Source organism: Erigeron canadensis, chromosome 2, assembly GCF_010389155.1.
Source record: "Erigeron canadensis isolate Cc75 chromosome 2, C_canadensis_v1, whole genome shotgun sequence".
Classification (NCBI taxonomy): domain Eukaryota; kingdom Viridiplantae; phylum Streptophyta; class Magnoliopsida; order Asterales; family Asteraceae; genus Erigeron; species Erigeron canadensis.
The window spans coordinates 39,697,060-39,719,780 of NC_057762.1; the positions used below are offsets into that span (position 1 = coordinate 39,697,060).

At 34.1% G+C, this 22,721-nt stretch overlaps 2 protein-coding genes and 1 pseudogene across 2 annotated transcripts; all 3 read right to left on the reverse strand.

The window, feature by feature from the left end:
* Positions 1-6,239: 6,239 nt before the first annotated feature.
* On the reverse strand, positions 6,240-10,040 carry LOC122588652 (J domain-containing protein required for chloroplast accumulation response 1). Its single transcript, XM_043760808.1, has 9 exons — positions 9,588-10,040; positions 8,188-8,714; positions 7,577-8,106; positions 7,392-7,497; positions 7,245-7,297; positions 7,099-7,164; positions 6,948-7,025; positions 6,686-6,862; positions 6,240-6,537 (listed from the first exon to the last, which is right to left on the reverse strand). The coding sequence occupies exons 1-9, from the start codon at positions 9,962-9,964 to the stop codon at positions 6,496-6,498; spliced, it is 1,956 nt and encodes a 651-aa protein (XP_043616743.1). The 5' UTR covers positions 9,965-10,040; the 3' UTR covers positions 6,240-6,495.
* Positions 10,041-11,001: 961 nt separating this feature from the next.
* LOC122588253 lies at positions 11,002-12,704 on the reverse strand (annotated as a pseudogene).
* Positions 12,705-14,893: 2,189 nt separating this feature from the next.
* On the reverse strand, positions 14,894-17,223 carry LOC122587118 (arabinosyltransferase RRA3-like). The gene is made up of 2 exons (XM_043759199.1): positions 16,951-17,223; positions 14,894-16,140 (listed from the first exon to the last, which is right to left on the reverse strand). The coding sequence occupies exons 1-2, from the start codon at positions 17,158-17,160 to the stop codon at positions 15,022-15,024; spliced, it is 1,329 nt and encodes a 442-aa protein (XP_043615134.1). The 5' UTR covers positions 17,161-17,223; the 3' UTR covers positions 14,894-15,021.
* Positions 17,224-22,721: the final 5,498 nt, after the last annotated feature.

Sequence of the window (22,721 nt, forward strand, 5' to 3'; positions counted from 1 at the left end):
AGTCTCATGCTTATACTACTAACATTAGAGGACCTCCTACCAACACCCATTTTATGACTACCAATTAAGACAATCCCATATATTATTGTGTGCATAAATATTTAGTGGTCATTAACTAAGACAACTACAACCAATTCCATCTCAACACTATCCAACTTTTAAGTCAACATAAAACCATCCATTAATCCAACCTTCCAACCAAAAGCTCAACCATCTAACCAAATTAAAGGCAACTAAAACCAATTTAGATTATGAGAGTATAAAGAAAAACCATTAAGCTTAAATTATAATGAATGAAAGATCAATAACTTGATTAGATCTAGGATACAATCTTGCAGCTTACCTTGATCAAAACTTGAGTAACTTCCTCATAGCCAGTTACATATTCCTCAGTCGGATTCTTAACCTAAAACCCATATTTAGCCTCATCTTTTATCTACATGCATTTAGATGTTGCATTACAACCACAAACGAAGAGTAGACAGCAGAATCCAAGAAGTTCATTTACATGCATCAATAAACCAAAAATAAAAAAGTAATATCTACCTCAAGTTTTCTCTGTGTTGGATCCAGCAAATCACCAATTTGCTCATTGTATACCTGCAAAGAAAATTCGTTGGCATTTACTCAAATTGTATTGAGCTAAAATATATTATCTCCTACTGTAATTTCTTTTATTAATGCAAAGAAAATTCATTGTCATTGAAGTTGATTGAACTTTCTGTATCGAGCTTTCCAAAGTGTGCAACAGTGGATTCCACTACTCGGTTTGCATCTGTATCGAGCTTTACCCCTTCTGTATCGAGTTGTACCCATTTGTCACCTTCAATGGGCTTGTCAATGGAGTCCATATCTGCATTAATTTCATCAATGTTCTTATTAATCACCCACCTTTAGACCACCGCCTAATGATTCTCAGTGATTGGCAGCTAGACAGGTGGTACGGGTCAAAACGAAAACTTTTGGGTATAGATGTAGGTCAGATAATTCTGCTGCCTTGGAACACCTTTCATCCAAAAAAATTATATAGGTTTTAAATGATAAGATGAAATAAATGACTTACAAGAAGTAGATGATTATGCTTCCAAAAACTGGACCAATTTCCACCATCTCTTTAACATAAACAAAGTTACTTTGTGACAACTTCTACCAGCCTCAAATGACAGCTTACTAGGGCACATCAAGAGTTTTATTAATGTATGAATACAATAAGAAAGGGTTATATAAACACTTACATTAAACACAATGAACTTTAAAAAATCACAAACACCGAGGAACTTTTTATTCCATTCTGCAACTTATTCACATCCCTTTCCTGACGAATATGACAAACCTTTCAGTACTCAAAACAACCATCAAATAACACTCTTTCAGTACTCGAACTAGAAGTCCAAGATCAGGTCACATCGTCATCAACCCGATCGCAAATCCAAATATGACAAACCTTCTCCAAGAAAACAGTTTCATCAGGTATATAAGATTAGTATCCATTACACTTGTTAATAACAAAAATCACCCCCCACTTCTTCAAAACCTAACAGGTTTAATTAATTTTTGTTTATATCCAATACTACATGTTTAAGTTAAGAAGCTCACAATACCAAATACGTTTCAGGTCTACCCAAAACGCGCAAACAACAAATTTGACACCTATAGTGTGAAAACTGTACAACATGTCGTTTAACAGAAACAAATTGATTGTGTGTGAACCAGATTGGCTCACTCATTTTAAAATGGCCTGGTCTAGGTATACACCACTTATTATGTGAATTAGATCTTTGAGGTTCTAGTGCAATGATATACCTGGGCTGCCCCAAAACATAATCCAACAGTCATAATCCAGATGTCATAAACCTAAAAAATTGATAACTTGACCCACCCCTAAGAATCATATATAGCTAAAACAAAAATATGCTCAAGAAAAACACTAAAACGTATTTGCAATAATAAAATGAATAGAAGATGATTTGAATATCTGGCGGATTATATTTAAACAATATTGGTGCGGAAGAGTAATATACCTTCCAACAACAACAGCCAAATCACCTCTCATAGCTTCTGGCTTACGTATATGTGGCTACAATAAGTTTACGACCATATTAATTACACCTCCTTCCAAATCTGTATAAGAAGTATAGTTTGAAACTATATAAGTAATAGTTGTTGCAATCTACTTCATAACATGGTGTTTCAAGTGAACAGCCACAACAGCAAAAACTATAGAAAAAACTAAATATACCTCCGACATGTCCCCCTGCTTCTTCCATTTTACGAACAACTATCCAAAAAATTAGCTTTGATAATCATCTTCGTCAAAATCCCTAATTTCAAACCAAGAACAACCCAATAAATCCTTTTTTTAATTAGTAAAACAAAAAGAAAATGAAAAAAAATCAATAGAATATTACCTTTTCATCATCATCTTCATCTGCTGCTAACTTACAGGATTTTCATCATCTCTTCACCATGTCCTCTCACGTTTTTACTGAAATATATAATATAGATAATAACACATATTTCATTTTCGGAAGATAGGTAGAAGCAACCTACCCAACCCACGAAATGTTTTGGGTTAAACTGGCCTGCAAGCAACCTACCCAACCCACCCATTATGCCACCTATAATTTAGTATAAATCATCACACTTATCTGTTACAGATTGCTTTCCAACACTTCCCTAAGTATTTGGTGACATTTCCCCCAAAAATAATAAATGAAAAAAATTATGTATACCTGGGAGGATTTATCTGAGAGCAATCCATATAGAAAATCTGAGAGCTATTCAAAGTTTCCAATGAACCTACATCAAAAGCATGACCAAATATTAATTTGCATTAAACCAGCATACTAATAATTGAAGGATCAAGAAAAATGTATACAATTACCTATACAAAAAGGCGCAAAGTCTAAAATTACCTCAGACAAAAGATGGTCTTTAGCTAGTTTATAGTTGCTCTCAACATGATTCTTCACAACCACGCATTCATGATAGTCGATAAGTCCTGAATTATAACATCAGAATCGTAACCTCAAATTTTGATTAATTATTAGAGAAATAGATTGTTTACAAAGGATTTGTCACCTGATTACTTTGGTTGAGACAACTTTAGTTTAAGCTAAACTGAAAGATAAATGAAAAGTACGAATTACCTCAGGGATCTTTTTCTCTTCTACAAAACCGATTGAAACCTTGGCATGACGCCATGACCTATGATGATTTCCAGCACCTACACGTAACAAATCATGTGAAAAGTACATTACCTAGCTAATGTATCATATAACAGTATGCATTACCTTAAGAGAACAGATTATTTAGGTTCATTGTTCATGTATTGGAACCTAAAATGACATTTGATATCAAAAACAGATTTATTGCTAATGTTACAATCTAACAAAAACAGATTTCACACAGCCGTCTATGTGAGAGTACGGTACTTAAAATTCAAACAAAAATTTAAAACCTTGAACACACTATCCACTAAAATACATATTAGTCACATTCACACTGATTGAATGTTAATGTAAAAGATGTACCCAAAATGCAAGCAATGCACATAAGCTCCTCCATGGGCCTCTATCAGCACCCTCATTTTTTGTAATGATGATTTAAGTTTAAATTTAAAGAAACAATTTAAAGAATTGAAGTTAAAAAAAACTCACCATATATGGTTCTTGGCAGGCTCATTACATCCCAAATTTTTTCATTTGGATCAGCCATTTCAGAGTTTGATTCGCTCATGTCATCATCGAGTCAAAGAACCCGAGCCTGAAAAACAGAATACTTATTTTTATCTTGTATTATTTTTATCTTGTGAAACCCTTATTTGAAAATTCATAAAAGTAAAAACTAACCAATAAACTTGGGTATATTAATAAACCATATTTATGTGATGCATATTATATACGAGTATACGAGAAAATGAAGTATGTGGCTGTTAGATATCAAAGCTTGGATGTAGAACCTCTCACATACCAATATTTTAATATATATATATATATATATAAATGTTTGGGCCCCATACTTTTCATGGATTAAAAAAAAGATGTGAGGGTATCTAACAACCACATACTCCATACCCTATATATATATGAGAAAGTGAGTATGAGTCTGTTATGTACTCAATTTAGAGAGAGAGATATACTATTATTATTGTTATTGTTATTATTATTGTAAATCATCACTTTCATTAGAAATTAATAAGATTTACAAGAAATTAGTGAAAACCCGAAATGCTATATAGAAACTTGAGATATTATTATTATTATTATTATTGTTATTATTATTATTATTATTATTATTATTTACATGTAATTTGTTGCAAAAATTTGATAACTGACAAAGCAAGTTGATTTTAGCTGAATATCCATGATATTTGAGCATACTTAACTCATTTAATAATTAGTAGTAAATTAATTGTATAGACATTAAGGGTGTTGCTTTAAACGGATCTAAGTTGTTTATTACACTGTGACATTGATGAGTAATGATGAGCTTGGTGAATTCTTACACTTAGTAACTATGTCTTCTGTTAACAAATTCATGTTATATGTTTGGATATGATGATATCGGGCAAGTTGAAAGAATCGAAGGTGGAACCACTTGGTCAACAACCACTAATCAAGTTGATTTCTAAATTAAATGACTCGAGTTCAACTCGTTATGTATATTAGCTATAACATAATTGAAACCAAGCATAGTCTTTTACTTACTGAGCATCATCTCAAACGACAAGCTAAGTGAAACTAAATATGACATATTTTTAATTGTTATTTGTATTCTTGCTATATACGAGTATAAATATTAGTCAACCAAAATACGTGTTGTGACTTACGTTATGTTCATTTGTTATAAAATATTACAGTCTTATCCAATTCAAACAAACAAGACAAAGTAAAGCTTATTGGAAAGTTATACATCATCGTTAAAGAAGAAAACAAAGTGTAGCACGCCTTTTATGTTATTGTTTAGGTTTTTAAGAATATCTTAAAGTGAGAAAAAGGATTAATAAGAATGTATATTAATTAAAGTAAAAGTGGAAGAGTGTGTTTGAAGGAAGTAACATTAGTACATTACCATGGATACGCTTGTCCTTTTCTACTTTTGACCCTTCGTCATACCTTTCTCAAAAGGAATTTTTGGATAGTTAATTCAAGGATTCATCGTTTTAGTTAATCAATTTAAAAATCTTTTTAACAACAAAATGATAACATGTGACAAATCTAAAGATAAAATTAGAATAAAAACTAATAAAATACACATATTGCATGTTATATTCTTGTAATTAAAAAAGATTTTAGGTTAATACTGAAAAAGGATTACCATTTTATGTGTTGCACATGGCTTGTATAGTTGTATATTACTGAATACTATACTATTACTATTATCATTTCTATTATTTATAACTATTTATAAAGCATTTTGAGGTTTGTTATGGAAGTTTTGTGTATAATATATATTTTCGTAGACTTCATCGTTAAATTTCATAGCTATTTCATCATTAAATTTTCTTCTTAATATATATTTCTATACCAATACCGATTTCTAATCATTAATGTTAACATCTATTTTCCCTACTTTTTTTAAGAAACAAAAAGATAATAGTATTAATTAATGTGTTGTATGCTGGAACTATTAGGCTATGGGTTGGACAATAACAAAAATGTCCACGCTTTGAAACTCTGTCTTGAATATTTAATTATGTACTTGATACAATGAATATCCTTTAATTCCTTTAAGATACATACATAGCCATCTATTCTAGATATAGTAATAATCTTTTATCTTTATATTAAATAAAATAAAATTGTTATGACATCACATTTTACAAAAATAACTAATTTGTCACTTCTAAATTTTTTCTTAAAATTAGTTCTTTTTTATTTAATTTATTTATGATGTCAAAAACACATTCCTAATTAAAGTTTATTTCATTTTTATTTTGTTATTTTTAATGTCTTTTTTTTTAATTTTCTTTTGAAAACTCTAATATTTTATATATGGGACTTTTATATTTTCATCATATAATTAATTTTATGATAACATAATTTTAAACTTTTGGCATATAATCCAGGTTAATAAACTAATTAAATTTATTTGAAACATAAGATATAGTATTACGAGGTTATGAGTACCGCTGGACTGTCACAACTTAAGTATCAAATATATGTTTTTACAAAACTTTTATTACTATTCCCGGGTTAAACCCGGGATACTTAGCTAGTAAACTAATAAATCACCCATTTCGCCAAAGTAAAATTTGTGCTTGTCGATATTCATGCCAAACTTGTAACACAAAATAAAACTTATAATATATAGTTTCTATAGAACAAAAATTAAATTAAAAATTGTGGTATGTAACTAGTTTTGTGCTCAAAATTTGAAAAAGTAAAACTCCTTTATGCAGGCATAGTCAATATGATGATGATATTCACAATTGAAAGATTGTCTTGTTTGGTGGTGGTGGGAGCAATCATGATGAAATGGGACCTTCAATGGTCAAAGTAGAGTACCAAGTGTGTTAAAATGATCCCATGCTTCCTGTACCACAATATCCAATAACAACAAAGTTATATACAGGATATATCATATGATCTTATCATATATTAATGTTAGAACGAATCAAATACAATGTAGTATATGTACATGTAATGTGGCAATGTATAAATAACACTAGAGTGGGAAGTACCTGAAGTATATCAAAGACCTTTTCTGCTATGTACTTTTTTTGTGCATCCGCGCCTTTTTGCTGTAACTTATCGGGGTGCAAACATAACATGGCCCGATTATAAGCTTTCTTCACGGCATTCGATTCTATTATATCAACAAGTGCTACCGGCTTCCAGCCACTCTCAGCCCACAGAACCTGAAATATGAAGTTATGAGCCTCATAGTTTGTGCATATATATAGTTTTATACAATCTGCAATGTAACAAATTGTTTGAGCTTACAAGCTGTAAAGTCGAGAGTAGTGAACGAATGTTTCCTTTTCTTCCACTTGACCACATACGGATTTTTGAATCCAAAGCCTGCGTTTAGGGAATAAATATGAATATGGCATTTGATGAGGATGCAGTTAATGATTATAATGAATGTATTTACCATGATGGCCTCGGATTCTTCTTGAGTTTTAGATTGGTTGTCCTCTACAGGAGGCAATTCTTCTATCTGTTCAAGTACTCCAAGTATTTAGAAGATAATACTAAAAATCAACCAGATGACAAAACTAAATACAAGAAACGTCATACCAGGAAATCGTCTATTTTTTCAACACTAGCCTTAGAACCATAAGGAACGGATTCTGAGAAACAGAAACGACATTTATCATAAGCAAATAATAAGATTAAAAAAATAGTTTATTCTTTCTAGTTAGATCTGTAATTTGGTTAACTAACCTGAAGCTGCTGAAGAGTCCTTTTGAAAGTTAATATCTTCAAGTTTTCTAATAGTACGATTCTGTGCATATTTCTGCTTGTTAATTTTCCCAGTTTGTTCCTCCACCTTATAACCAAGAAACGTTGTAAAATATGAAAGCCACAAACACATATAGTTAAGATAGCTAATTTATAAGTAAAACTACCATATATGAAGCATCCGGTGCCATTTTCACATTTTCTGCAGGCACTTTACTAGGCAATGGTATTGTGCTTGAAGCATCAGTGTTCATTTTAGCATTTTCCGCAGTCAATTTACTATCCAATGGCATTGCGCTTGAAGCATCTAGTCCTACTTTGACATTTTCTGCAGACAATTCACTGGCCAATTTTGATGTCTTTGAGGCATCTGGTATCGCTTCTGCATTCGCTGCTGGAAATGTATCCAATTTTGAAATGATTTCATCGACTTCTTCTTGAGTTCGATTTCTGGCACTAGGTATCCATCTAGAGCTCACATTCTTTTTGGCCTTTGGCGGACTGTCTTGATTAGATATCTTGAAGAAATCTTTGACCATACCCTTGACTCGGTTTTTAGGCGACCTTTTAGGCGATCCAATAACAGGCTTATTTGCCTCTACTTTTTTACTGTCATTAGTCTTTTTCGCCTCAACTTTTTTCTTACTTGTCTCCACGCTTTTCTTCTCTTCTACCTCTCTTCCAGCCTCTCCATGACCTGTTTCCATCAGATAATGAAATACAATCAGCTTTCAGATGTCATTAAATCACCATATCTGTGACATTAACCACACCGTACCTTTTTTTTCAATCTCATCGTGTACTAGTGAAATTGGAGCTGGAGGTACGACCACATGCTCTTTAACTTCCTGTTTTACAGTTAAAGTTTCTTTCTCGGTCACTTCCATTGAACCAATTGCAGATGGAAGGTTCACATCTGCCGTCTCTGCAGATAATTTCTCATTTGGAAAGACAGATTCTTGCATATTGTCCATTGATAACGCGCTAACTTTACTGCTTCCTTTCAAAGTCGGATGTTTGCCTCCACGAAGAGACATCAATAACGGCACTCCTACATTCGCCCATTTATGTATAGAAAAGTGAAATTCACTACTCGGAGATCCTATTCGCGTTGTTCTAGTCTTAGACTTTTGCTCAACTTCATCTTCATTAGATTGTGCAAAGTGTGTTGAATCCTTAACACTAGATGATTCACGAGATAACAATGTTTGACCAGATGAATATCTAGAGAAAGAAGTATTTGGTGTATGCACATTTGAACCGAATACAGGAATATCTACACCTTTGATCATCTTTGCAGGCAGACTGATGAATAAACAATAGTATACAACATCAAATACAGCAACACAAAAACTTCATATCAATTTAAAAATGCTACAGTAAAACACATCAGATCGTGGATAACAAACCAAAATTTGGCAACAAGTATACTTGAAATCAAAATGAAACACGACAACCTGATCAAATGAGAAATGAATTCGTGAAAAACAAATTGTTTCATTAATCTATTAAGTTTTAACTGCTGTTTCTAATTGTGTGAAGCTGTGCAGATATGGAAAACTGCTAATGTTACACAATTTGTTCTGCCGTTCAATACAGAAAATCTTACAGAATTAGTGATTCAGTTTGCTTCTCACATATATTTAGTTTCTCACACATGATCCTAAGCCATCAATCATGTATATTCAATCTAACTTGCTTACTTAATAATGTAGTGAAGTAACATTAGTGTAATGAAGGAATTTAGCTAGTTCTTTATACTAGTTAAAAGGTATAAAGTGTACAACCTTATAAATCATCATAATCCCAGGCCCGAATAGCAGGGGTGAAGCCCGGCTGTGATCCTACTGGGGAAGTCACTAATTAGTAACAGCCTAGATCTAATCACTAATCAGGGACCAAGTTGATCAATTAAACAACTAAGCTGATCAGTAATCAATCTGATTTGTGACACCCATCAGACATGTAATTGTCTGTAAGTGTTCGTAACTTTTGGAAACGGTTTATGAACAATTTTAACTGTCATAACTGCCAGAAACTTTGGATGTTGAATACATACAGCTATACAGGGTATTTGCTTTGACTACCAAAGTAAAGAACATTACACTTTGTATCATTCCAAGAAAAAAAATATTCAGCAACACATAAATGTATCCAAAAACAGAAAGTGATAGCAACCTGAATTCAGCAGGAAGTGAAGTGGAATAAGAAGGAGACCGAACAGATTCATCACTTCTTCTAAAGATATCATCATAAAAATCATCACTGGTAGGCCGTCTAGGCGAACTATACGACTCACCAAAAACCGGCCGCTCACACAATCCTGACACTGAACTCGTGGACGATTCTTCAGACGACTTAATCCTACTACCTCCAAAACTATACCTCGTACGTGTGGGAGGCCCACCAAACACATCATCAAAATCAACATCATCATCAACAACATCATCCGAATTTCTTGGACGTGTGTCCATAGCAGAAGAACTGGCTTCCTTTTCAAAAGATCGTCCGAATCGCATAAGTGGCAGATTAGCAGTTCGAGTTAGTCTTTCCATATATTTATTATTCAATTCACTGTTGGATTAATCAAAACATGAAAGAAAATGGTTTAGGTACGCAACAAAGATAGATAGATTGAATGTAACGGAAATGTGTTAGAGGAAAGGGACAAAGAACAAACGACAGTGGGACATGATTAGTAAGAATGGAAGCCACAAAATTGTCTGGGTAGGGGACCAGGTTGGTGGATAAGACTTGAGCCTTATATCGGCCGGCCTGGTTTGGTTTTTCTCATTTGTGTACAACTAAAATTCTCTTGGCGCCAATTAATTGTCATACTCCAAGCCACAAATAATAATATAGTAAAGTCAAACTCCCATTATTCCCCTACAAAATTGTTAATTAAGCAAATTAATTATGAGATATAAAAAATAAATAAATAAATAAGCAGCTTACAAAAGAAAAAAAGGAGGAATTCTCACATCTCCTCCTCCTAAACCCATTAAATATCATATACCCAAGGTACGTCCCAAATTGACAATCTTAATGCATCATGTACAATGTTGTTGAAGCATTGTTTAAATATTTAAGATTTAAGGATTTAGGAGAGAAAAATGTGAGGTTGTGAGAATTCCTCTAATTTAGTAATGCAAATAGCAGCGTCAAAAAAGACGGTCTATCTTGTAACATACACTATGATCTTTATATATATCCCTTAATTTACTTGGAGTGGCCATTTTTCTTTTACCATGTCTAAAGGAAAAAAAGGAAAAGCTGCTTCTTTTTTTATCTTTGAAATCCAGCTCAGCCTTTAATCTTTGACTCAAGATAATCGTTAAACATACAAAACTCTGCAGAAGAAATGTCTTACTTTCTGTTTGAGATTCTACTGAGAGGATTCGAAGGGGAAGGTTCTTCACTTTTCACCTCGGGTACGTTGGGTCGATCAACGAAATTATCCAAAAGATTTAGTATTAGACCAAACAGAATCATACATAAAAAGGAGTTTATATGATGATCGAACAGTCACGAGTATGTAGATGACAGGAAACAAACAAAGGTACATTTTTATAATACAATATCAAAGTACCCCAGCTGGTACGTTGGTGTTACCAATCAGAGCCATCGGTAAACGGTTCCAACGCATCTTGCTTGCCATTGACATAAAACTCCATCACTGCTTTCATTCTCGGTAACTTATCTGGATGATAATTCACATGAACAATCACAGGCTTCAACTTCTTTAAGTTACCATCTTTCCTTACTTGCTTGAAAAGTGTCTTACTGTTCATAAACATAAAATGATCCATGGTTCTCTTAGAAGCATGAAGGCCAACGTAACCTGGATGGGAAGGAAAAAAAAAGCTCTTCATTGAAAACCGCCTGATACCAGGAAGTTGGCGATTGATCAGATAGCCGGTAAGCCACACGATCTAAAAACTCAACTCACGTAAAGTGGGCCGTATATAAAAGAAGCCAGAATTATATGCCCATATATGCATTGTATGAGCGGATCTACCCCATCCCATAAAAGGATCATCAGATATGTCATATATCCATATGCAGTCATATAACTATGCCCGTCAGACATAGCCTCTACATCTGAATCCCGATATATATGATCAAAAGGGTTCTGTATGTATACAATATCAACGTCTGATACAAGAACACTATAACCCAACTGTAAAAACTCCCTCAAGAATTTGAATTTCAATAACTTAATAGCATGATGGCATGTTGATGGAACAATAGAGTCAACACATTCATCGGCGGGTCTTTTGTAAGATTTTTGGTAAAATGGAATATCATTTTCTTTGCAAAAATCAACAATTCCGTCATCTAATGCCACCGCTAGGTAATTCAGTATGCCTACCCTTTTAATGGTAGTGAACCACACCTCTAACATGGCTTTAACATCAGAATTTGCTAGTACAACTATAAGCTCATTTTTTACAGCAATCTTTTTTAATATATTTGCGAGCCTTGGATTAACAGTGTCGTCGGGAAGAACTACAGGGTTGGTACTTATACCTTTAACATCAGAAATTATTATTGTTTGCTTGACTGTCTGTCTCTATATATTCACTTGTTTTGCTGGTAGTTTCTGGTGGTGTGATAACTTTTTAACTTGTTGACTTTTTCAACATAGTTTTACACGTAGGCCGTAGAGACTTGAAATTTTTGGCATGCATCCTTGTAAGTTGATAGAGATGTTGGGCAAGATTCGGATATACTACGAAATTTTTATTATGCATGTCTCTCTTTCACAATTAAGCTCTCATTGGGAGCTAGTGAACATGATGTGTGTTTGCAGAAAGTAGATCATGAGATATGTGTAAAAAAAGTTTAAAATGTGCAATTTACCTTTCATATACTAATAACATGCAATTTTGAAAATGTATACAAGTTCACATTTTTTTTTCCAAATTAAAACGCATATTTACACGCAAAATCTCTTTTACTAATGCAATCCAAACACCCCTATAGAATTTGGACAAGTTTAATGATTTTGGCATATTATATACATATTCATAGTCTAGATTTTTTCAATATACTAAAAAGCCAGAGTTAACAACAATGCTATATCAATAGTACTCGTATAACATTTTTGTTTTGTATTTTGCTAGCGACATTTTGTTTTGTGTGCTAGCAACATTTGTGTTGAGGTCTCTTGTAATCACAACGTAGGTCTCAAGACATCAAGTGTTGTCATATGCTCTACGTGACTTATACTCTTGTTTAACCATGAGTGAGTTGAAATACTTGAACATAATTTGAGAGTGATCATACTGTCATTTGATCCTTGTCGACAGACAGGCATATATCCTCCTCAACATAGTGAGTATATAACGAACTTAGTCAAATGTTGATGAACCTATAGGTTCCCAAGAATTAACTGAATGGCTGCTAGCTATTGTGTTTATCTGTCATTAACTTTCTACTTGATTATCATAGGATTTTCATCTATTATCTTCTGAGTTGTTAATTTGCATCAAGCTAGAGTGGATAGCTAAAGTATCACAAGAAACTTCTATATCTATCTCTGTACGTACGTTCATACCAAAAATCACAAAAATGATCAGTTCTATAAATGGTACGTGCTATCCTATCTTATAATTCACCGTGCTATCTATCAAGTGTTCCACTTTTACCCGGACTAACTTAAGATCTGGATATACGTACGTCGATACACAAACTTATACAGATGAAGCTCTCCAGAAAGGAGGCGGGCCAGGACAGCCACATAAAGGTTGTCATTTTCTCTCATGTTAATTTTCTCATAGACAAGGTTTAAAATTTTGAATCTTTCATCACCGAACCTCTATCTATGACCGTTACCAAATGTTCAGATCATAAGCCGACCAAACTACAACCGGGTAATGCTCGCCCTAAAAGGATAATGAAAGTGGTCTAATAAGAACTTGAAGGTTATCCAACCATGATGGTTTTTCTACTTGAGAACACAACTCTTCATCTGGTGAAAATGCTCAAATTTATAACATGAAAGATTGTAGATAAATAGATCTTTACAAAATAAAAAAATCGTATTGTATCATTTTGAAGCGATTTTTAGATCCTATGTATGTTTATGTGGTTCTATATATATTTGGTCAAACTTTGGTATAGTAGAGAGCTATTACATTTTCTGGTGATACTCAATTGAGGTTGTTATAATTCTGATTTCTGGCTTATGTTTTTGAGCTATTGAATTCCGCTAGAATTGTATTCGAATACTGTTGTATCAAAGATATAGTTGAAGTTATCAGATCGAGTTCGAGTTTAGTCTAACAACACATCAACCTCGAGCTCGGTTGGTTTACAATTGTGACAAGGGTCCGGTTTCAGAATAAGTTGTGTTCATGGTATCAGTATTCAAACTTATGATTTTTCTACTTAACTATTTAAAAAGATAAATTATTATTATTAGATGATAAAATAAACTTATGAGTTTTCTACTTAACAATTTAAAAACAAATTGTTATTATATTATTAGATGATAAAATAAAGGAATCTAGGTAGGTTTAATGTGAGAACCACTATTTCTTCTCTCTTTTCCTTTTTTTTGTGTGGTTTTTTAATTTTTAATGTTTTTTTTAATTTTTTAAGAAAAACCCATTAAAAAAAAATCAAATTTTTTTTAAAATATAAAAAAAAAATAAAAAAATATATGGGCTATGTGTTGAAAACGGGTGGATACGGTACGAGACTACGGGTGTTGTCCTTATCCGCTTTAAAGGGGTTGTCACCGGACGCATGTGAGAATGGTATGTATCTGATGGGCGGCGATCCAAGAGATGGTGGTGGCTGGATACGGTACGGGCGTAGCCCTTAGCTTTAAGGGCTCCTCCCTTAGAAATGGTTTTTAGTGGTTCTCACGGTTGTTACCCTTGTTTTGGTTCTCACTTGATCACTTCACAAGGAATTTATATCAAAATCTATATCTATACTACATTATAAAACATATGATCCCTTTAAATTTATCAAAAAAGAAGTTAATCTACTCAAATTATCCAAATCATATATTCACTAATTCATATACTCCATCTAATATATAGACCTATAATACCCTAAATAAAATTATATACGCTCTACATCCCTCAATCCTTAAAATAACTACACAACCTCCTCAATTACCTTTACATTAATAATCATATCGCTACTGCCATCACCCGCCCACCGCCGCCAACATTGCCTTAAAATAACACCACCACCCCTTTTTTTTTCTTTTTAATCTTTGGAATTCAAGTTTTCAACTTAACTTCTTTAAATCTTTGTCTCAATTATCTTTAAACATACAAAGTTATGCAGAAACTCACACCAGTGACTCCTTTCTGTTTGAGATTCTACTGGTCGAGAGGATTCAAGGGGAAGATTTTCACTTTTCTACTAGGGTCAGGCCAACAAATTTGTTCAAAACATTGTTCAAATTATAACAGAGCAATAGCGTCCGCCATCTTATCAATTTAATTTAGACCATACAGAACTACAGAAGTTTCATATATAAAAAAGGAGTTAATTTGGTGATAGAAAAGTCACATTTATGTAGATGACAGGAAATAAACAAAAATTACATGTCCATAGTACAATATCAAAGTAGCCTGGTTAGTGTACATTACCAATCAGAGCCATCAGGAAACGGTTCCAACGCATCTTGCTTGCCATTGAAATAGAACTCCATCACTGCTTTCATTCTCGGTAATTTATCTGGATGATAATTCACATGAACAATCACAGGCTTCAACTTCTTTAAGTTACCATCTTTTCTTACTTCCTTAAAAAGAGTCTTACTGTTCATAAACATATAACGATCCATGGTTCTCTTAGAAGCATGAAGCCCGACATAACCTGGATGAGAAGGGAAAAATAACTCTTCATTGAAAACCGCCTGATCCCAAGAAGGTGGTGGGTGAGATAGCCTGTCAGCCACTCGATCTAAAAGCTCAATTGCAGGTAAAGTAGGCCGTAAATAAAAGAACCCAGAATTATAAACCCATATTCGCATTGTATGAGCATATCTAGCCCATCCCATTGAAGGATCATCAGAGACGTCATTAAATCCATACGCAGTCATATTATCATGCCCATCAGACATAGACTCAACATCTGAATCCCGATATATATGATCAAATGGGTTCTGTATGTATACAATATCAACGTCCGATAAAAGGACACTGTAACCCAACTGTAAAAACTCCCTCAAGATTCTGAATTTCAATCCTGAAACAGCATGATTGCTTCCGGTTTTAGCCACAGAGTCAACATCTTCATCGGGGTCTCTTTTGTAAAATGGCACATCATTTTCTTTGCAAAAATCCACAATCCCGTCATCTAACGCCACCACTAGATAATTAGGTATACCTACCTTTTTAATGCTAGTGAACCACACCTCTAACATGTCTTTAACATTAGTATTTGCAAGTGCAACTATAAGCTCATTTTTCACAGCAATCTTTTTTAATATTTCTGTGAGTCTTGGGTTAACAGTCTCGTCAGGAAGAACTACAGGGTTGGTTCTTATACCTTTGACAGTACCAAAAGGTCCGGTTTTTTGTGGCTCACCTACGACCATCACTTGCTGCTCAGCCTTACCGTTTTTCTGTTCAGCCGCCATTAACTTTTTAGTTAAATCCATAACTTGTTTCTTAAGATCATCGTTCTTGCTTGATAAATCTGCCCGTTCTGATTTCAGCATGTTAACTCGCTCTGAAGATTCACATGAAGTCGATCTAATCTGCAAAAACAGGATTCATTACATCACAAGCCTCATGCTAATATGGTTTAGAAAGAGATTGATGAACTAAGAAAACAAGCATATTACTTTCTAATGTTTAAAAAAGAACTTGATATTAATGTGTCTGTCATCGCGTTCTTCAAGTCCAAACGGCTTATACCGTATTTTAAAAGCCAAAACACGAATGTGAAGTGTTCAGATACCTGCTATATTTTAACTAAGGGAAAAAATTTACCCTTTTCTTCTTATGTTGTTAAATTGGTGCTCATTTTAAACACACGTTTTGAGCCATAAGCACTTTAACAAGTGTTTGAGATTGCATATTTAGAAGTTCTTATCCTTAAAAGTAAATTCATAATAATAAGCACATCCTATGGTGCTTAAGAAAAAGTGCTTATTTGAGTGTAAAATAAGCGAATGAACACTCACAAAGTGCCTATTGCGTTTAAAAATAAAAAACGCAATAAGCACTTAAAAAGTATGCAATCATAAACACCCTAAACCCTTTTACAAATAAAACAACAAACACGACCAATCAAAAAGCAAGTTATAATCATCATCATCATCATCGTACAGCACTCAAAAGGCAACAAGGACTCGAAATTTCGAAACCATCTCAAATAACTTGCTTTATATACATAGTTTCCCATAAAAGCATCCTCTTTTTTCGATAATATTCAAAGAGCTATTAAGCAAAAGGCACAACACCTTGTATATTTGTATACAGCACAAACTTTTACAAGAATGTGTAAATACATCCCATAACTTACACCCTAAAAAGACAAAATAAAAGTAGTGATAAAAATGGACCTGAAGAAAAGATTTGGTGAGACGGCGGCCTTGAAATTGAGAAGATTGTTTTGAAGAAAGAAAACCATGTGGGTACAGAAATGCAAAGATACAGCCGAGTGTAACTCCGATGGCTATTGCGATGGCGATTCGTGATCCGCGTATGGAATGAGCTGCTGCTGCTGCTGTGTTGATTTTGTCTCGGCGACCGACAAGACCTCCTCCTGCCATTTTTGGTGTATATTATTAAAGATTATTGTTTTTATTTGACTGTCTCTGTATTCACTTGTTTAGTTTAGCTTGCTGGTAGTTGGTGGTGTGGTGAAGTGTGATTGTTGACTTTTTAACTTTGTTTTGATTATTTATTTATTTTGACATTTTCAACATATTTTTGGTCCTACTAAAACTTAATAAGTTTATTCGATCAAATAAATAAGGTAAATGATTAAATCTCTTAACAAAATAGTCTAAAAATACTCTTAACTATTGGATGATGACATGTGAAAGTGTAACACCCCAACAAGGCGGAATCATGGGGTATCACAAGAAAAGCACAACACGACATGGAAATTATGTAGAGTAAGTCTATATGCATAAAAAGGATCAAGTAATCCATACGAACCATTCAATAATGCAAGTATCCGGATCACACATAAGCATAACCCCTAATTCGGGAAATGAATCACGGATCCAAGAAGTCCAAGTCCAAGTCCAAGTCTAGCATCGATTAAAGGCACAAAATCATTAGAAACAAGGCTAAAATCGGCACCGGGGTTAAATAATACGGTGGTATATTGATCGTTGAGAAAATCAAAGTACTTGCAACGGCTTTTAGGATCAACACGAGTTTCAGCCGCAATCACTGTAAAAGTTCTTCCATGGAGAGTAAGTTGTCGTTGAACTTGTTGTTGCCGATAAGATTGGGGCACTTATTTCGGTGGTGCTCACGACTACCACGCTCATAACAAGTACCTCGGGCCATCGGGGGATTTAGGCATTGATCGGAATGGCATTTAAGGAAAGGCACGACGATTGATGGTACACATTTTGGTGTTTAGCCCACTCAATTCTCTAACGTCTTTCACGATTACCACGGCCTCTACGACCGCCTCTACTTTATTGATTTCCTTGATCAACCGGTTTCTCTTACTCATTTTGGCGCCCATAATTCATGTTAGCTCTCCATGGTCTATCCATCTTTCCTCGAACACACGTGTTGGATTACCAAGTTAACCTCACAATTCTCACACAAGCATTCACAATTAACCGTCATATAACAACAATCCAACTTAGGCTATCCTAAGTCATTACAAGGACACGTATTTCTAAGGGGAAATTATCATGGCAATAAACTATGTTATCAACATTCTCTTCGCATTCTAACAAATCAAACAATTCCAATTCAACCACGACCGTATATTCAAATCAACGTTCAAGTTCAAATATAGCGAGGTAAAACATTACCATTTTCATTCAATTCTAAATCAATTCCACGATTTCAAACCATTGCATACAAACATATAAAGGGGTCAAGTCACTAACAAGGCGGGTAAAGCACAGTCTGAATCTTAACCTCAACATTCAATACCTTAAAGGTGTATGTATACAGGGTGTACCAGCGGCTAACCCTCCACACCGTTAATATATTGAATGGATGTCGGGATTCGGTTCCATTATGCTCTCTAAGGATTGGTCGGGTATGTATACAGGGTGTACCAGCGGCTAACCCTCCACCTTACCAATACTCATTAAGCATACCGGGTTACCTACTATACTTCATCCACAATGCGCAATCCACGAGGTCATTAACTTTATATGACATAGGGTAACCATAGATTTGTTGATCAGGCGCCTCTAGGGTTATCGAGTGTCATACTCCATTAATGCCATCATTTCACTTTGCTAGGGTTAAACAATAAAACTATAAAGATATACGTTAACGTTCATTCGGCAGTCACGATGTATCCCGACACTAACACATATGTCAATCAAGTCATCACGTAACAACCAAGTCATCAAGTCACGAAAAATCCCTACGAACTCCGTTTAAATTTGTTTTATGCATCATACAATCCACGTTGTACACAAAATTTCCTATCATGCATGCTAATTATGAAAAGTGGGTGCAATGTCTATAGGCTAGGTCGATCCACCTAATTCTCTACAACCACGGCTCTGATACCATTTTGTAACACCCCAACAAGGCGAAATCATGGGGTATCACAAGAAAAGCACAACACGACATGGAAATTATGTAGAGTAAGTCTATATGCATAAAAAGGATCAAGTAATCCATACGAACCATTCAATAATGCAAGTATCCGGATCACACATAAGCATAACCCCTAATTCGGGAAATGAATCACGGATCCAAGAAGTCCAAGTCCAAGTCTAGCATGATCAAGCAATCAACCATCCAATTCGTCTATGAGCTAACCTGTTCACCTGAAAAGTGTACTAGCACGCGTCAACATAAAGTTGGTGAGTTCGTAGGGGCAAGTGATAGGAAACAAGTGTGTCGGGATAACAACCGTTAACGATATACGAGGATTAGGATACCTAATCACGTCCAAGGAAACCCTAAAAGGTTCCACGTTATCACAAATCAATACAAGTCAACGTTTATGTTCAATCATAGTTATAATGGCACGACTTACATAATAAATAATGCACGATAAACCGGCACGACTTACATGATAAACAATGCGCGTAATACGTTCCGGGCACGACTTACATATGTTTCAAATGCACGATAAACTGGCACGACTTACATGTATTTCAAATGCATCATATCACGTTACGACTTACATATATTTCAAATGCGTCATATCACGTTACGACTTACATATATTTCAAATGCGTCATATCACGTTACGACTTACATATATTTCAAATGCGTCATATCACGTTACGACTTACATATATTTCAAATGCGTCATATCACGTTACGACTTACATATATTTCAAATGCGTCATATCACGTTCCATATCAAAACGTTTTCCATCAACCAACAACACAATGCACATACACTTCATACGATTTTACTTTCAATGAACCTTTGATGCTTATATATAGGGTCACCCGCAGCCTTCCCACCGCATCTCCAACTCTTTGAAAGTAAGATCATCTTATATGTATGTACAACTAACCAAATCACAACATGTATTCATAAGCGAAAGCATAATTAACCAAGCAACAAGTCAATGTGTTAACGGAACAATCAATCAATCGATTAAGCAACAATCAAAGCAGCACGTACACTTTTCAGCCCGAATCTCAATTGAGTAGGGAGGGTTTACGAAACTCACCTTTGTTGGCAAAAACAAGTTAAGAATGATCACAAGCGCACAATATTCGTCACACGATCCCAACCTATAGTTATACATATATGCATATCAATACACTTCATAATTTCATTATTCGGGACTCGTTCGATCATAAGAATCAGAATGATGTTTGTTGGATTGATACGAGATTAAAAGGATGTTAAGAATTGACTTGACAAGGATTAAACGAGTTAAAGTCATAAAGGAAGGAAACAAGCAACAACATGGGTAAAAATGGTTTGACTAAAAAGTCAAAATTGTCCAAGAACATCCAAACCCTAATTAGACACTTGAAACCGGTTTGTAATGCTTCAAAACTGAATTTTTATGCTTTATTAGACATGAAATAGCATCAATGAACATAACCCACTTCAAAAGTTTAACCCATGACTCACAAATTCATCAAAACCCGTTTTTGACCCACTTTGACTTTTGCAAAAACCCTAAATCAGCCAAATTGCCTTTTTGAAGGCTTGGAACTCATTTGGAAGTATATATGAACGAAAATTATGTACATCTACTGCAAAAATCGATTTAGAACATCCATTTTTAGTTTAGATTCGGATTTGACCTAGTTTACCCACTTTGAAACCCTAATTTCGACCCATTTCACTTTTGACCTACAATTTCACTCAAGAACACTTGGATTTGACTAGAAACATGATTATAAACAAAAAATGGTGGATTTGAGATGAGTTTTACTTACCAAAATTATCTTCAAAGAGTCAAACCCGAATTTTAGCTAGACGGAAGAATTTCTTGGACTTTGACCTTCAAATCTTTGATATGTTGTTTAGAAGATCATGATGATTATTATTCTAGTTTTAATCTTGCTTAAATTTCCATAAATATGATAGAAATCTAGAGAGAGAGATATGTCTTTGTGTGTGTTCATGGGAGAGAATTAGAGAGAGAAAAGAGGATAAGAAATGGAGGGTGGGAGGAAATAAAATCTGAGATAAAGGGGGTGTGGGGTTCCAGCACTTAGACTAATACTCTACGAATTAGTCTCATTCTGTCTATTTAGACTAATACTCTACGAATTAGTCTCATTCTGTCTATTTAGACTAATACTCTACAAATTAGTCTATTTTCTGATTTCGCCACATTTAGTCTACTAGAAGCATGAGTTATACACATGAAGGATGAATCCGAAAAGAAAAGACAAATGTTACCTGCATAATTAACAAAAGTCAACGGGTCCATCACCACGAGTATTACAATTAATCACATTGTCAAATAAGTCAAAATTCGCGAATGTTACAGAAAGAGAATTAGTAGATAACACATGTCACCTTCTTAAGATTTTAAGAGAATTTTTAGGCTATTCTTTAAAAAAATTAATCATTTTCTAATAAATAAATGTGCATCAAGTTGGAAATTTTTTTAGAAGAGATTATTTAAAGTACATGTCATGTAAAGATGTGGGGCAAGATCTGGATATACAGGAATTTTTATTTTGACATGCATGTCTCTTTGACAATTAAGCTAAGCTATCATAATGAAAATGAATTGTTATTTATAAGTTAAACAATATATGGATAAGTTAAATGATATTTAAGCGATTCAATTCATGCGTAAACTAAAGTTTTAAAATTTGACTTGTGTTTGGTTGACAGAATTTAATGAAATTCAGTTACAAAAATTAAACATAAATTATGTTAAATTACAAAAATAACCTTTATAATATTCTTTAAAATAATATATAAATTCTTATTATTAATAATGTATATATGACTATATGACTTACCTACCCCATCCCTTTTCCCCACAAACCCCTCATTGTCATCCCTCTACCTTTCAAAAAATTCCACCACATTATTGGTTTTAGTTACCAATCAAAAACAGGAAAAAAAATGATATTATCTATGCTACTGTATAAAAATTATACACCCTTATTGAAAAGTTAGAAAAAAGAGATGCGAAAAAACTATTATACCCTTAATAAAATAATTTACATCATTAGTCTCTTATCTTTTAAATTTTCTTCACTACCCCCTTAGAGCAATTACATCTCCATCAATTACATTTACATCTACTCGACCTACACCACTCGACACCACCACCGTCAATAGTCAGACATCACCACATGTCACCACCAAACCGCTATCCCGACAACCACCGCGCATTGCGCGGGTACGATGCTAGTTAACTTTCAATCACAATAAGTTATTGTTTTAGTTAACAAACATTAGAAAACCCTAATTCCATTCAAAAGCAGCGCTGGGGGATGGTTGATAACCGGAATTTATAAGTAGCAGTTATGGTGGTGGGGGATGGTGTTCAACCGCAGTCGCCAGTGAATACGTTGTTGGTGCTCAGTTGATTGACGAAAAGAAGAAATGAGTTGAGGGGCAAAAGCAGTATAGTGGTGGTGGCAAGAGCAACAATGTTTGGCGTTTAGCCGACGGTGGTGTTTAGCCGACGGTGGCTAGTGGCGACACAACATTTACAGTTTTGTCCAA